This window comes from Olea europaea, chromosome 18, assembly GCF_002742605.1.
Source record: "Olea europaea var. sylvestris chromosome 18, O_europaea_v1, whole genome shotgun sequence".
Taxonomy (NCBI): domain Eukaryota; kingdom Viridiplantae; phylum Streptophyta; class Magnoliopsida; order Lamiales; family Oleaceae; genus Olea; species Olea europaea.
The window spans coordinates 31454619-31472520 of NC_036254.1; the positions used below are offsets into that span (position 1 = coordinate 31454619).

At 34.7% G+C, this 17902-nt stretch overlaps 2 protein-coding genes and 1 long non-coding RNA gene across 3 annotated transcripts; 2 read left to right on the forward strand and 1 right to left on the reverse strand.

Moving 5' to 3' along the window:
• Positions 1 to 2396: 2396 nt before the first annotated feature.
• LOC111368172 lies at positions 2397 to 4633 on the forward strand. The gene is made up of 2 exons (XR_002697963.1): positions 2397 to 2436; positions 4007 to 4633. It is a non-coding gene; the product is annotated as an uncharacterized LOC111368172 (long non-coding RNA).
• A 2851-nt stretch (positions 4634 to 7484) lies between these two features.
• LOC111368173 (homeobox protein knotted-1-like 3) lies at positions 7485 to 11233 on the forward strand. Its single transcript, XM_022989415.1, has 6 exons — positions 7485 to 8159; positions 8879 to 8999; positions 9878 to 10071; positions 10156 to 10287; positions 10551 to 10688; positions 10774 to 11233. Exons 1-6 carry the CDS (start codon positions 7503 to 7505, stop codon positions 10804 to 10806), a joined length of 1275 nt encoding a protein of 424 aa, XP_022845183.1. The 5' UTR covers positions 7485 to 7502; the 3' UTR covers positions 10807 to 11233.
• A 1773-nt stretch (positions 11234 to 13006) lies between these two features.
• LOC111368174 (probable anion transporter 5) lies at positions 13007 to 15987 on the reverse strand. The gene is made up of 2 exons (XM_022989416.1): positions 15740 to 15987; positions 13007 to 14684 (listed from the first exon to the last, which is right to left on the reverse strand). The coding sequence occupies exon 2, from the start codon at positions 14523 to 14525 to the stop codon at positions 13188 to 13190; it is 1338 nt and encodes a 445-aa protein (XP_022845184.1). The 5' UTR covers positions 14526 to 14684; positions 15740 to 15987; the 3' UTR covers positions 13007 to 13187.
• Between the last annotated feature and the right edge of the window lie 1915 nt (positions 15988 to 17902).

Sequence of the window (17902 nt, forward strand, 5' to 3'; positions counted from 1 at the left end):
AACCAAAATTCGAAACCCAGATATTCAAATCACGAAGCCCATTAATTTTCGTGGACTCTCCATCAGCACTAATTACACTGGTATGTATTCTTTGAATCCCATTGACGAAATGGTCTGTAATTCACAATTCTATGCAGTAACGCAATTTTGATTACTCTAATTTCAGATTTTATGTGGTGATTTGTTTAACTGAAAAAGGGAGATGAAGTTTTCGCAAAATTAGAAAAAAAAAGCTCGATTATCTTATGCCCAAAATTGCTCCTGAATATTTGTCAATATTTATGCTTATTAATCTAGCGATTACGAATCAAAATCCTTTTTATTGGGTAGCATTAAATTTTTTATATGATTATAGTTATGGGGGTAATCAAAATCTAACTGTTTGATGGAGCATAAGTTTATCCAAAATTGGGTTCTTGACTGCATTACAGTATTTATGAATTCTGATTAGAAGCTGCTAAGTAAAGGACAAGTTTGTTAAAGGTTATAGCCTGAAATAATCAGCCTACAAAGTTGCATATATATGAGGTCATCTCGTTCAGCTCATCCCAAGTCGTCAATTGTACTCTAGTATGGGGATGGCTAATCACTCATTATCCCGTGTGTGAGTTAAAGAATATGTTATTCAAAGCCAATGGTAGGAAATTACAAAAATTTCCCCCTTTTTTTAAGTCTGTCGAAAACATAGATAGAAACCACTAGGAACTCCTTGAGCTAACACGTTCATGCATTATGACCTACTGTGCATAGAAGCTATCCCTTCTTGGCTATGAATACCACTTTGGCTACCATGCTTCAGGTAGGCAAGCACTCATAATCAAGTTTAAACTCTGTCAGTTTGATTTTTACTATGAATCCAAGCATTGACTAAGGCAACAGAGTGGTGCTTGGCCATCACCTCTTTTCCTGTGGAAGGCTGAGCAGACTTGAATATGCATTCTCCTGCAGAACTAAACTTGATTCCAACTCCCTGTTCTCATGTAAGTATCAACAATTTCTGATGTCTACATAAGGTGCAGGATGTTTAAAGTAGTGGTCTTTGTGCTCAAATGAAAATAAACAGAAAAAATAGAAAGCTCAAATACACTCAGAAGCTGAGTTTATTGAAAAGGAAGCTTTAGATTTTATTTACATAATCATTAAACTTAACACTATTGTCATATTCCAGAAAAAATGCTAATTTTGATTTCTTCTGGATGACAACTACTGAAATATGTTCTTTTCAACTATGTTATGCCGTGGTCAGCTGCAATATAATTACTTTTGTTTCTTGAAAATATGCAACTTTTGGAATATTAGGATTCAGAAACAAAGATGCTGGTCACAATGAAAACAATTGGAACGTTCTGTACTCTACAGAAGAGAGAAGGCTCTATGATTAATTTTGTGACTTAGAAGATGAGGAATTTTTTAAAACAGCCATCTCAGCATGGTCAAAGCGCAAATGATCATCTTTCAAATTTGCAGTTTAAAAGGACTACTATATAGATCACAAGATTAATTTAACCTTGTTAAAAAATGGCCACCGTCAAAGTAGAGAATCAACTGTTCAACCTCTCTAGAACTCAAATAAATTATGCTCCTTAGTTGGCAAGTTGATCGAGTTTGGAAAGTAGGGCAAAATTCAAATCGGTCGCTCTCCTTTATTGAATTTTTTAGCAGATCAGTGGATATCCTCTTCATTGTCTAGCACACGAAAAAGGAGGAAAAGAAATTTCAACTTTTTGATTCTTTTCCAGGATGTCTCCTGTTGTGAACTACTCTCATATATCTGATTGATGGGAATGGTCATATATCCTTCAAACTCAAATCGGCCAACTGTTTTCGGCAATCCTATTCATTCTTTTTGTGTGTGTGTGTTAAAAGCAACAGCGTGTTCCCTTAAATGAAAAGCCTTTATTCTTCTTCTTGGAGAGTTGATACCAAACTTTCTGCAGTCTACGGTCGAGTTTATTTTCTTTACAACTTAAAAGAACATTAACATATGGTTTTTTTACTGTTCATTTATTATAGAATGTAACAAGGCACGCATATGGTTACCAATGGATAGAATCCTATCTAAGCTCCTCATCTGGCTTTGTTACTCATTAGCCTTTTTCATTCATCTTCATGCATTGAGTTCTCACTGCAAAATCTGACCACAAAACATTTATTTCAGTTGTCTCCTGTGCGAATTGAGCAAGTTTAGCATGGCAGATTTGCCACGTTATTTGATAGCTTGCTTGCAAACTGGGAAACTGGCTATGCTAGCAATTCTGGTTTCAGGGGGAATTGTGTTGCAGATACTGGTCAGTTTTGCTCTGTTTAGTGAATTTCCTTCACTTCATTTAGTTGCAACTGTATACTGTTATCCTGTTAAAGTCATTTTTCTGATTAGTTCTTTTATGATTTTGCAGGCATGTGCTTTGTACAACAATTGGTGGCCAATGTTAACAGGTAGTTTATATGCAGATTTCTTTGGCTTTTCCATTGTTTCAAGCAGAAAATATGGTTCAATTGTTAAAAAATATTCCTAAATTCATCTGAAAGCATTCAAGCACTACACTGAATATTAAATTATGGACATTTCACCAATAAGCCTATTGCAAACTTAACCAGTTTCACCAAAAATGTAATCTAGGTTAGCAAGAAAATGTGTAAATATAAGCGACAATACATAAAACATTGGCAAAATAGTGTTATGTTTCATTAATTCAATATTTATTGGGCTTTTAAAAGCAGAGCTTCAACCTTTAAATGATTTGAAATTTGCATGACAACGCTCTGGTTTTTTCTGAAACCACTTTATATCAAAATGATTATATGTGCATTTACTTTGAACATACTTTTGAAGAATGTACTCTGGTTTGAAGGTCAAATGCAACAATATGCATTTTCTCTGATACATTAATTTGCGGATCTCAATGAGGAGGTCTAAACGGATCGAAATGGTGCTCCAAGTTTCGGCCGAGAAATGGTGAAAATATTGGGATTTGTGTTTTGACATGTTACTTTTTTCATTTAAGATCGTGTAACTACATGTAAAACATGTGACGCAGCGCGAAACAAGGAATTCAAGCCAAAACCTTAAGAACAAGAAATTTGGAACCCACCAAATAATAAAGAAAATAAATTTACTAATTTTATTAATGAAAAAAAAAAGCCCTTATTTATAAGAGTTTATATGGAAACGTAGTTTAGAATAACTAAAAGTAATGAAAAAGAAGTTTAAACAAACTAAAATTGCAAAAAAACCAAAATAGACGAATTGCAAAAGTAGCTCCAAAATTTTAAAAATCAGTTTTCAAGGCCTAAACGTACTTGAATGGCCGAAATTCGTCGTACATCATAGCATAGCGGTGAGTATTGTTCCTCTCGTCGTTCTTCTTCCAAAATAGTCTTATGGGCCTGATCTGGAATTAAGATGATGTTTTATTTCTACTAGTGTTTCTTTCCCTAATATGACCAATATGTCCTACATCAACATGAAATAATTACCAAAACTCGATTTATTCCATAACCTGTATATCTGTAACATCATGTTGAAAAGACCATAAGAGTAAAATATTAAATTGCAACAAACAAAAATTTAAATCCTAACTATAAGTAACATACTAATAAATGAACTTTTAAAGCTTCGTAATCTGATGTCTGGGCTCTGATGGCAATTATCAACATCCTGACTCAAGTGATTATGCAAATGTAGAAATTAGCTAAGTATAGATTAGCCTATAAATACACTCAGTATGAATCGTGCCAATAATTTTCATAATTTAATAATCCAACACATCTGAAGTGAAATGTTGATGAAGAAACTGACCATTTCAATCTTAGATAGGGCACCCCGCCTAAGTTTCAATGTAGATCTATGTACCAAGTGGTTTTAGCCATCATAATCATCTCAATCTCTGAAGAATATATCAAAATGATTATATATGCATTTGTACATATTTTTAATAATTAAGTTGGTTGGCAAAAATAGTACTCTGGTTTCTGATAATCATATTCTTGCATTGTTCCTCTGCAGTATTAATGTATGTTCTTCTACCTATGCCTCTGATTTTCTTTGCTGGGTAGCAAGTAGGTAAAGCTTTCTCCTTCAAAACTGATCGTTTTATTTTTTCTAGAATCATAAAAGTTATGGCATCATTCTCAGTTTAATGAAAATTGTCTATATGACTATATATATATGTATTTCGACCTCATACTTGCGTTTTTTACAATCACACCAAGCAACAGTTGGGTTGATGCGACAAAGTTCTTGACTGGAGCTTCAGCTGTTGGCAGTATTGCTATACCAATTATTTTAAAGCATGCTGGCGTAATTGGTTGGGGAGCCATGGCAATGGAACTCTCATCGTTTTTCATACTTGTCATGGCCATTTTGTGTTACCTTGGAACAAGCAATGACGATGGATACAGTACATTTTGAAGTACAAAACCTTTATTTGGGATAAGGAGGTTTCTTTTGCCAGCGAGTGTTGTTTGCTTGAGCATGTGCTCCTGTGATTGTGATTTGTATATGCATGTGTTTACATTCATAGATTGTTCGTTATCAAAAGATGTTGAAGTGGTTATCCACTAGATAACAGCGATGAATGTACTTTGATTGGATACTCGAAATTTGTTTATAAAATGAAGCCTTTTGACATTACTTATAGAAACTGTTATATCCTAATATTCATTATTCTGTTTTATGGTTTTTCTACTGAAATAGAGAGGTGTTACTGATTTCTAAGTTTTTATGGATTTGGTAAGAAAGGATTTAGGACGGATCAGCTGCCGGTCTCCGGTGAAATACCAAGTTTGTGGATACAAGGGTAGGTAGATGTAGGGCAACTTAAAATGAGACACCAAAATACCAAAATGCACCAAATTTTAATACAAAAATGTCTCCAATGTAATACCAAATTTTGCACAATTTTGCACCAAATAGTGCAAAGTCAATTTTACCTTTTGTTTTCATCTGCAAAACAAATTGATTAAGGATATTTGTGTCATTTATGCTATATATTTTTTAATACAATAAATTATTATTATTACTACTAATCTCTTGCTTGTGCAATGCACGAGATATGTTATTTTCAAGGTATTGTTAGCATTTTGAATATTAAGGATTGAAGAAAGATGTGTGCATTGAAGATTCATTTTTCCTATAAAATCTATACTATTAGTTTCAATGATGAATTTCTTTTTGAATATAGAACATATTGTTGGAATTTCGTTATGATGGATTTTTGTAATGTCTCTATTAATTGTACTATGTTTTTTTTATAGTTATTAATGAATTTAATCTTTTAATTTAACTTAATTATTTATTTAGTAATTTGTGCATTTGTAAAATAAATAAATAAATAATTTTTCAAATAAAATAGATTATTAAGAATATATGAAAAAGAGAGAGAGAAGAAAATGATTATAGACTATTCATTTGGTGTAAGTTTTAGTATAATGGTTGGAGATAATTTTTAATTCGGTGTAAGATATTGTGTAAATTTTGATGCAGAGTTGGAGATTTCTTGATTTGATTCATTATAATTTGAATTCTAATATTTCTTTATCATGTTTACTTGAATAATAAAGGACATTATTGACAGAAAGAAAACATAAAGTATAAAAGTGTCAACTAAATGTTTCTTGTCGATCCATCATGCTCATTGTTTATATACTATAGAATTTTTTTTTTCGATTAAATTATAATTTATTTTTTTATATCTTCTTATCAATTGTACATTCTATAATAAAATAATATTACTCGTAAATTCAAAAATAAATTTAATTATACATTCTTCAAAAATTTACTATTCTACTTATTATAATGGGAAAAATTAGGGCCAAACAGACGCTTAAATTATATTAAAAATAAAAATAACTTCGACAGGACATCCCTATAACTGAGTATCTGAATATCACATCTAATAAAGATAGAGGACTAGGAGATAAAATTTACTCTTTATTTTCGCTTGATGCTCTATTATTCTATCTCTAGTGCTGGTTTGCCATTTGCAGCTTTCGGTGGTCCTGTTGGGGGGACCCCATGGTTGAGCCGCCGTCGGACCCCAAGTCCACGTTACGCCGGTCCCTCCAGCCCTTTTATTGGGAGTTGAGGCGTTCTTCCTTTGTCCTCAAATGTGGTCCAAATCTACTTCTACCCGCCACGTGTTTCATTTATTATTCCCGCTTCCTTTTCCTCCTACGATTCATTCCCCTTTTCTTCTTGTCTTTGCTCTTACCGAATTTTCTTTTCTTCCACATTTACATTTTTGCCCTACACTTTCTGTGAATTATTGATTATTTTAAAATTCCTACAGAAAAAATAATTTTGTCTTCGGTCAAATATTAATTTAGACCCTGTTTGGCCCCCACGGGGAAAATTTAATGTATAGAATAGTGTTTTTTGAAAAATGAGTGGTTGAAAAAGAAAGAAATTTTTTTGATTTACGTGTAATATTATTTTATGGAAGATTGTGTAGTTGAAAATAGGAGAGAAAAGTAGAATGTAATGTAATGTAATTTAATGAAAATCAAACAAGTGCTTAGTCATGCAGAGTGACCGTATTGTCCTTGTATCAAAGTTTCCTCTAGACAATCTATGTAACGTTATGCAAGAAACTATCATAGAGAGAAAATGTGGAAACGGACTTGTGTCAATTTTGCATAGCCCTATTGATTTTCATTCTATTACATTTTATTTTTATCTCTTTTATTTTTAATCAAATAATCTTTTATAAAATAATATTATACATAAATTGAAATTTTTTCCTTCTTTTTCAACCACTTATTTTTCAAAAAATACTATTTCACCCATTTTCTTTTTAACAAAATAGAGGCCAAACGGGGGGCTATATGATTGCCTAGATGCTTCGAAATTTATGCAAATAAATGTGTAAATCCACTAGAAATTGTAACAAACTTTGTTTATTTTTACGAGATTGTCAAGATATTTTGAAATTCACGAAAAAGAGTGTCTAAATGAAATTCTCATAATATGTCTAGTTTACATAAAATGCCTCAAATATTTCGTCCATATTTGGTATAAATACTCTAAGAGGGTGTTTCAGAGACATTGTTATGTAAAAATGTATTTTTGAATAATAAATTAATGAGAAATGTGTGGTTAAAAAATAAGAAAAGAAAATTTGATTTACGTATAATATTATTTTAATAAAGAATGCATGGTTGAAAATAAGATAAAAAAAATACATTTTGAAAAAAATGGGTACCAAACGGGCATAAGATTCATTTCTTTTTAAACTCATTTTTAATCATATATTCTCTCGATCATACAATTTTGCATATAAATTCGTAACTTTTTTTTATATTTACCAAGTCCATTTTCATAAAAGTCTATGCCAAACTGGCCCTCATAGTTTGAGCAAAATTGTAGCGGCAGAATTTGGGAACAAGGGTATATTTGTCAAAAAAAACTAGAAATTATTGAGAAACAAAAAAAATGGTAGAACAGCAGACTTTTGAATTAGAAATTCGTATAAATACAGACGTGTTTTAACTATTCTACAATAATGGCGTTTCCGAACCATTTCTCACAGGAAATGGCTCTACGGCATCTTTCCGAACAAAACTCCTCTGCTTTAAGCAACGTACTCCCAGAACAAATGACTGCTCGCTTGCCGGAGCACCACCAACCGCCGCCTACGTGGCTGAACAGCGCTATTCTCCGCCAGCAGAGTCAATTCACATCCACCGGCAACGGGAATTTCCTCAATATGCAAAACAACTCGCACTCCGCCTCAGCGCCGTTGCAGGTTTCGAATAATCAGTGGCTTTCACGGCCAGTTTTGCAGCGAAATGTCAGTGACGTGAGGGATGATGTTCAGGTGTCCAGTGATTCGATGATCGGCACTGATTTAAACAACAACAACCACAATAATAACACTCACACTGGCAGAAATGAAAACAGTGAGTTAACGGATGGCGGCAGCGGCGGTGGTGAAGGAGTGATTAATTGGCGAAATTCGAGGTACAAAGCGGAGATTTTGTCGCATCCTTTGTATGAGCAGCTATTGTCTGCACATGTGGCGTGCTTGCGAATCGCGACGCCGGTGGATCAGCTCCCGAGGATCGATGCTAAGCTTGAACAGTCACAGCAAGTGGTCGCTAAATACTCCGCGCTTCAACATGGAAATCACGGCGATGATAAAGAGCTTGATCAGTTTATGGTAAGACTTTTTCTTATTTTTGACTCTCTTGTTACTATATTATGCAAAACGTTGAAGAGTTTACTTAATTTGACTTCTTTTGGTGGCATTAGTTAGTGGCATATATAAATTGAGGATTCCTATCCATGTGCTTTGGACTTCCGTTTGATGTGAAAGGATGCCTAACATAGAATGCAATCAAACAATTATAGGAGAAGGAAAAAGGGGAAAGAAAAAGAGAAAGAGAAACGAGAGGAAAAGAGAAGAAGGGGCAATAAAAAGGGAAGAAGCATTAGACAGAAGCAAAATTTAACACAGAGAAAATATCTTTATTTCATTATCAAAATTGTAAGAATTAAAAAGCATAAGCCCCTTTATATAGGGTTTAAACTGGTCCAAATTGAAGTAGAAAAATACTATAAAATCTATGAAATCAAACCCTATTTATGTTTTTTAAAATAAGCATTAAAATTGGAAACTAAATTAAATAATATCTATATTTCCATCAATGTCTTTTGTGTTATTTTCTATTAAGATCATGAGAATTATTATGTGCTATCCAACTGTATATTTTGTTTGAAGTGTTGAATTAGTATCTTAACTTTGTTTCAATTTAACTTCCCCTGTATGGATACGGCTATAGTTGCATAATATTCTTATTGGGGAGTCAATGTGGACTTTTACACATTTAAAAATATCAAAGCTCTTATTTATTTATTTTTTTCGCCCTTTTTTTGTAGACACATTATGTCTTGTTATTATGTTCATTTAAAGAACAACTTCAGCAGCATGTGCGTGTTCATGCAATGGAAGCAGTTATGGCTTGCTGGCAGATTGAGCAATCATTACAAAGCGTAACAGGTGATGCTTCTCTATTTTTCTTCCTGTTGATGTCAGATAAAATATATTGTTATTAACACGAGAAACGGACCGTCAAATTCTGTCCACTGGTGTATTTTACGAAATCAGTTGTATAGGTACTGATCAGCACTACCCTCATTCTCATTTACTCTTTCAATTGGATGCCTCTACATCATAGAAGATTTAAAGCAAGTCCACTGGTGCCTGTCACCAATTTGAAGCTAGTAATATTTAGATTGTAAAGTTGTCATATTTTGTTTTCTGTCATTCCAATTACTTCATTTTACCCATAGGCATAATTTGTAAACATGTCCAGTATATTTAGTCCCTGCTGCAGCACCTTCATTGGCAACCGATTGGTTTTAAGCAGAAACAGGAAAATGCATGTGCAAAAATCAGGAGACCAGTCATGCTTCTTGAGTAACAGCTAGTTGCAGATTGGAGAAATTGATGCACAAGAAGGTTCTTGCACACTAAATATCTGCAACACATTCCCACAGTTTTGGGTTCCTCGCCTTCAATGTATAATGAAAGAGAAATCATTGTAGATTAGAAACAACGGAATATTCAAACATATAATAGACACAAAAGCACTCGTTTGCTAGTAGATTGCTGAATGGGGCTTGAAGAAGTGTGTGTTAGTAGATCATCATTGTAAAATTGCAGGGTAGGGTTTCTCCTGCTTTCGTGATATTATTACAATTCTCAGTCTCTACTGACATGGACACAATTTGATTACTGTTGTAATTGTAGCCTTCAATGGTTCTCAATATGAGGTAGAACTAAATCTTCTGAATGCTTTTATTCCGCTAACTATGCATTGAACAGCCAAAAAATGGCACAATGCTAAAGTTTGCCATCACATGCTTCGTGAGCAGGAGTTTCTGCAGGAGAAGGAACAGGTGCTACAATGTCTGATGATGATGAGGACCAGGTAGAAAGTGATGTAAACATGTTTGATGGAAGTGTAGATGGTTCCGACAGTATGGGATTTGGTCCTCTGATCCCAACAGAGAGTGAAAGGTCAATAATGGAGCATGTACGGCAGGAGCTAAAGCATGAGTTGAAACAGGTATGAAGTACATAACTGTTTGTCAAGAATCATTTTGTTCAACTGTATACACTAACCATTCCTTTTTATTTTTCCTCCACACAGGGTTACAAAGAAAAGATTGTGGACATCAGGGAGGAAATTTTACGCAAGAGAAAGGCGGGAAAGCTTCCTGGTGATACTACATCGACGTTAAAAGCTTGGTGGCAATCACATTCAAAGTGGCCATACCCTACCGTAAGTTTCAGAATGAAAATTAAATATTGCATTCTTGGACAAATTAATTAAGAAAGTGAAAACCAATGACAGTTCAGTATTGTTGACATGCAATTACCAATTAGAGCGCTAGTGTAAGGCTTTCCAAATTTATTAGTTCTGCCTTTTATTGGACTGGTCTGGATTAGTTGTCGTGGCAATGGGGAAGACGCCATTTGATTTTAGTTTACTTTTAGTATCCTGCTCAGGTAATTAAACTCCTGTGGTTAATATGTACTTTGCAGGAGGAAGATAAGGTAATATTGGTGCAAGAAACAGGCTTACAACTGAAACAGATAAATAATTGGTTCATTAATCAAAGGAAGAGGAACTGGCATAGTAATTCGTCCTCCTCCACATCCTTGAAAAGCAAACACAAAAAGGTATTCAAATCTGTACGAATGTACACAGCTTCAGTAGGAAGTTTTAAGGATATTTCCACTGATTTAATTGGAATAAGTAATGCAGGTGAAAACAGGGACGACCATTTCACATAATTGATGCGAGCTTCTCGAGTAACAGCTATACATATTTCCCCTTCATTTAGTATATTTTAATCTGGAAAGTTCTCGCTTATGGTTGCACTTGTTACAACATGGAGGGACGGAAAGAGATCACTAATGTTGATGGTAGAGGTTATGGTGGATGATTTTGCTCCTCTCTGATCCTGAGGAGAGGAAACAGCCTATTACAGTAGATGTTTGTTCCTTGGCAGTTAAGGTTTATAGATGCACGACGACTGGTTGGATATAGTATGCCCGTCCCTTCATGGACTCGTTCGATTTTGTTATTTCCGTATGTGTATAAAAATAGGAATTCTATTTCCAGTGTACAGTTCAATAATCTATGGATTGGTGTGGGAAATTGATATTATCCGTGAACTTGTTTCGCTTATTGATAGTATACAATTGCTATAATTTTGATTGATCACAGATTTGGATACTTCTCAACTTCATGTCTATTCTTATTAAGCTGCTGCAATTGATGCATCTCTTCAAAAGTGTTACTAAAATCTATATCTTATTATTTTTTTTTTTTTCTCTTTTTCACGGATTTCTTACAATTTAGGCATTTTCTTCAAAGAAAGTGGAGAGTTTCTAGTCTATTTTGACACGCTACTCTTCCTCGTATATGTAGACAATAAATTTTATATTGACGAAAATCTTGTCGATTTTACTTGTGATGTCGATGGAACCAACTACAATCAGTATTATAGAGATAATAATATAATATTGTTACATTTCCACATCAAAATGAAAAGATAGAAAGAAAGAAAGAAAGGAAGTTCGAGCATCCTGTTAAACCTTCGCTATTTTATAAATGTGTTAATGCTTATGAAAGTGAAGTCAAATTAACACCATCCCCGTACAATCATCATTTAAATCAAGAATTCCATTGGCGCGTTTGATTGACTTTATTTTTTATGAAAAATGTCAATTTTTCATTCAAGTTTCTATTTGGGATGTTTGATCCAAAAGTTATCAAATACCAAATTTTCCTCCAAAAACAAGAAAATATTTTCTTTAAGAAGTGAGAGATTATTATTTTCCAGACAATTGATACACACACACTCTCTATTGTTCATCCACTAATAAAAATGAACAAGTATAATATTATCTAGGTTGAAAATTAAATCAATCAAACATATTTAATTAATAATTTACATGAAAATAGGTTCACCCTTGCTGTTTGATTCTGGAAAACAAAGAATTAATATTCAAAGAAATTGAACACAACCATTTACGATCGAAAGGCCACCAAATCTCGCTAACATAATTCAACCAAGATCTCCCGAGAAGAATGTGAGACCGCCACCTGCGAAGACTGCTCCTCCAGGCTCCTCCTCACCTCCGCCACCGCTGCTGCCCTGGCATCAGCCACCTCGTCTGTTCTCTTCTTCATATTAGACACCTCAAGGCTCTTACTCAATCTGCATGTCTCCGTTGGTGACCTTGGCGTTGTGGGTGCCAACAACATTTTGGATGCCCTCAGCGGTGATGCCGGTAACTTGGCTGAGAAATTCCTTATCGGAAGTTCCTCGTCCCCATTGACAACTTGGTTAGAATCGTCAAAGTTGAGGGCATAACTGAGAGGATCGTAGCTAAAATCAGCAGATGCATGGCGCCTATGGCGGCGCTTGCATTTCCCTTTGATGTCCATATGGTCATTAGGCTTTGAGCAAATCCATATAGATGACAACCTTCTTGGACTTGGCATGGAAGAGGAAGATGAAGAGGCATCTAATGAGAATCCACGGCGGTGTTGGGATCCATTGAAGCAAGAGGTAAGGCTCATAGAGGATTTCTTGAGCCTCAACCTCAAACTCGACATCTCGTGCTCGTCCTCCATTTTTGGCTTGAGGGAAAGAGATTATTTGTGGTATTTGAGACAAAAAGAGTCAATTCTTGAGGTAGAAGAATTGTGGGATGCATGAGAACATTGAATTCTACATATATGTGTTTGGAAGGTCAAAAATGAAGAAAATTGGTTTTTCTCTTTTTTTATGGTCCACCAAAAGAAATGCGAGAAACCAGAGGAATTTGTGGACTGAATTGAGATTTCTAAAAATGCCTCTATACTAATTGTGACACTTCTTTCTGGTCCTTCAAATTATTCTTTCTGGTCCTTCAAATTATACTTCGTCCCTGTTGGCTTTATAGCTTACAATTGAGTTAACCACCAAGATAAGCCGTACGAATAATTACACAAAAACTTGGATTTCCAATATATTGAATGCATCAGAAGGAATGCTTAGAATATGTTTCGAATATATCAGAAGAAGCTGATGACAAAGAGAGCAATACCTCTACGTGCAAGTATAACTTGTTTTCTACTGAAGAGCAACATAAATAAGGCATGATTTGCAGGTAAGACAACCCGAGTCAGTCAAAAATTCTCTCCCCAGTGGAGAATAGAAGAAACAAAATTGAACTCAAGATACAAAGTGACCCTGGGATGAGAAAAACTGCTCTCCAGCTATCTGGACTAGTGAGATCCAACTGAGCAGATTTAGCGGCTTCAAGAAGTCGACCAGTAAGATCAACCCCAACTATGCCAGCTAAAGTACCAGCTGTGTTAGAAACCCCCATTACAATTCCAGCATACCTTGGAGCAATATCCATGTGATTTACTGCAAATCCAGCTCTCCCCAGTGCCAAGAAACCAAGAGCCACAGAAGAACAAAACACAACTCCATCAGGTGTTCTGAACCTGGGAAGAGCCATTAATGCAAAAGAAGCCACCACAAATCCTATGGTATTTAAAAGCTTTCTTGTTCTAGTCACAGACAAGACTTTCCTGGTAATCAAGTGATCAGCAATCACCCCACCGATATTTGAGAACAGAAACATGTTGAAATAAGGCATCATCTTAGAAGATCCCATGTTTTCAAGACTAAGCTGAAGGCCCAATTCAAAGTATGTTGGGAGCCAGTTCATGAGAACGTAAAGAGCATAATGGAAAGTGAAATTATTCACCACAATTGCCCAAACTGGCAAACTGAAAATAATTTTCTTCCATGGAATTTTTGGGGTTCTGTTGGAATGTCCTCCATTCTCAACTTTCGTCTTTTGGTTCCCTTTAATTGGCAGCAATAATTCTCCAAATCCAGCAGCAGTGGCTTTTGGATGCTCAGAACGAGGTGGGTCAACGGCATACTTAAACCAAAGTAGAGACCAAATGGAACCTAAAGCAGCTTCAGCAAGAAATACCGATTGCGGACCTCGAAACTTGACCAGGCTAGGAAGCACAAGCATTCCTGCGGCTGCACCAAAATACATCCCCGAAGTTGTCAGAGAAACGGATCTTGATCTTTCATGTGGTGGTACCCATTGTGCCAGTATAGTGTGAATGGAGGGAAAGATGAAGCCTTGGGCAACTCCGACAAGCAAGCGGGATATGACCAATATCGTAACTCGGTTCAGATCAAGTGGCATAAAAGCACAAGTTATAGACCATAAAACAAATGAAAGTAAGAGAATACGCCTTCCCCCAATTTTCTGGGCCGCCCAACCACCCGGAACTTGTGAACACACATACCCATAATAGAATGTCGAAAGTATCATGCCCTTGCTCGATTGATTTACTCCTGAGGCATCAGCAGCAGCAGTATATGCAATGGAAAAACCCACACGTTCTATGTAGCAGACAGAAGTACAGATGAAGGTCAAAATGACAATCACGTAGCGCTTTGGAATGTTTGTTCTCTTCATTCTCTTCATTCTCTTTTGGGTTTATGAAAAGAAATCATATAGATATGGACGACTCAAATACTTAACAAACTATCTGTAACTTTACATGTCTTTGATTTTTACCGAAATGATTCCAAAACAACAGCAGCAATTCCAAGACTCCAGAAGCAGCCAAACTAGAAGCCCTTCCTGGATTAAAAAATTGAACAGGATATATTATCAAGAAGATAATCGTGCAAGGAACTTTCATAAAATGAGAAGAAATTCATATAAGACAATGATTTAGTACAGGAGACTTTTAAAGCAACTTCTAGCAACCTGAACATCAGATGGTCCTAATTGATTTGTCAACATGCCAGTTTGTTACAATGTATCTTCTAGACAGCAGTAACATAGGAAATGTTGAACAGAGTACAATTTGGATGTCTATTGGCATTTAAGTGCTAATTGTTAATCATGACTCAAAAGCCCTTCAAGACAAACATCAAGAAAGAAATAAAAATTTTGCAACATGGTTTGAGATAGGATAATGTAAGCACAGGTGTACATATGTATGGCTTTCTTGTGCACGTTTGCAACTACTAGTGAATTTGTGATACGTGAGAGTGCACAAATCTTCCCATACAATGGCCCGGATTCAAATGGACCTACGAGTTATCATTCTCAGCTTTTGGTTCTTGATCTTGGGTTATGCCACATTGGCAAGATCAACAAAATGTAAATATGTCAGAGTAAGATTAGAACATGATACACACATGACACACCAATCCGCATGCCATATTTACACATCCTTGAATTCTTCCCATCAATTGTTTCAACTAAAACAGAATAAACACGAGTCAAGAGCCAAAGTTTTCATTTCGGAAATACAATTTCATCTTGCATTTCATGAATTCATAAAAGAATTTTCCAAATTAATCTATGCATCTAATACTACCTGATCTCTTTAAAACAAACTTTAACTTATACGACGAAAAAAAAAAAAGGAATCAAAAGCAGTTCATTTAACACGACAGAAATATTCACACACACTAAACTCAATGGAGGTCAGGGAATCACGTGCCGCCAATCAAATTAAACAAAAAATAAAATTAAACCATACAATTGCTGTACTAATAGAACAAATCAATAAAAAAGTCAATGAAATAGCAAATGCCATTAAATCCAAGCCAACAACGGTGTTAAATTTCTAAAAGAAAATAAAAAGTACATCAAATAGAAGATACCCATGTAAATTATCCTACCTCTAAAGTAAGAAGGGCTGCCCAGAACAAATATATTAAAGAAAATGTTTCAGCAATCAAGCGAGCTCTGGATATCACAAGCTTTTGACCGATTAAGACACAGAAAAAGGCGATTACACAAGGCTGACAGTATAGGTTTGAAAGCAATGATCCACTGTAATGAAGTATAAATTTGTGGCTTTGTGGATTACTCTCTCAGATTCAGAATGAGAGAAAGGAAATGGAAAAATTGAAAGAAACCGTCGTACGAGTTGAAAAATTGTTTCACTGATATGTATAACAAGGGTATATTTCATCTGGAGTCACTAAAGTTTCAGAAATAACTCAATTGAGTCACTAGAGTTCTAATGTTTTCTCAATTAGGTCCTTAAACTTCAAATTTGTTTCAAAATTTGTCATATTCCATAATCTACTGTCCCAACAATAACGGAAATTACATTGTTGACAATTATGTAGTAACCGATCTTCCAATTAACTAATATTTGGTACCCTACAGACAAAAATAGTAAATAAGGATTGTAGAAATATCGTAAACCTCCATTTGGGAAGAATTTATAAATGGTTTAATTTATAAACAGATAAAAATGATTAATAAATAAGTAAATAGTACTTTTGGATCCATTGGAATATTTGATTTTTGTGACAATTTATAAATATTTTATAAATTTTGTCAAACAAAGAGTAAAATATTAAAGGGTGTTTTGAAATTATCTCAATACTTTTATGACATATAATAATAAGTTAGTGCGCAATAAAATAATTACTTAGTAGATCTGTTTGTTATACGATTGCCAATTAAGCAGATAAATAATCAATATGGAGACGATATATGACAAAAGTGTGAAATTTAAAAATAAAATTGAAGTTTAATGACCCAATTCAAATAAATTAAAATTTAGCAACCCAATTATAAATTTAACTGAAAATTCAATTTTGCAGATGAAAATTTCCTTGTATTATTTTGACTCGTCATCATTTTGACTTCGAGAAAATTACACCACAACATGTGTTTAAAGATGACAATTCTAAAATCAGGTAATAATGAAATCCAAAATTGTAGTCTCTCTCTCTCTCTCTCTCCTATTCTTGCAACTCGTCATCGGAGCTTTGATGCAAGGCTGCGCACAGCGACGTTCAGATCGAGATGGCCGTTTTCAAGTTAGGGTTTGGGGTTATTCGAATCGACGTTCAGATCGTTGTCGCTGCTTATAGAGGCCCACCATAAATTAAGGCAATTACTTACAAATATGGGGTTTTCTGGCTTTTTTTTTTTTTTTTTTTTTTTTTTTTTTTTTTTAATTGTTGATGCTATTGAAACGATGGTGGTGGAGGTGGTTTTTGGTGGTTTGTGGGTGATGATGGCGGTGGTCGTTCAGGTGTTAATAGAAACAGTAGTTCTGCTAGTATTATTGCAAGCGACAGTGGTTTTGTTGTTGCAAGCGATGATCTTTGTTTTGTTGGACATGGGATGAGGTGCTCGAAGTGGTGGTTGGAAGCATAGTTATTAAACCCGACCCGGCCCGACTCGACCATTGACCTGATCAAGGCACTTGTATTAGGTTGCTGGTCGAACCGGTGGGTTAGTGGTTAAACAGGTGGGTCAATACTCAATAATTATAAAATATTTTTTAAAGTATAAAGTTTTTCTTTTAGATGAAACAAAAAGAAAAAAAATTATCTATTATTAATTATTTATATATTTATATATTATTGTGTTAAATATTCAATTCATGTTAATCAAAATAGTTGCTATTATTTTTTAAAAATATTTTTAACAAACTATAAATGATTTACATATATATAATATTGCAAATACATATTAATAAATAGTAGATCTCTAGTGGTTAGGTGGTACTCATTTAACATAGAGGTCTAAGATTCAAGTCATTTTGAGAACAAAAAAATTTATGGGATTGGGTGGACAGTTAGGGTGGGTGGACAACAGTGTATGGGATGGGGGGACAGTTAGGGTGGGTGTGCATTGATTAATTTAATTTAATTTACCCCCCTTAACTTTTGTAATTGTGATTGAGATTGGGCCACCCCCAGGTCAAGCCGCAACCAACCCAGGTCCAAATCGATCTAGCTCTTGGTCAACTCTCAAGTCCAATGGAGGAGTCGAACTATCACAATCTCGTCCTCCATTCTATTCCATAATGTCAT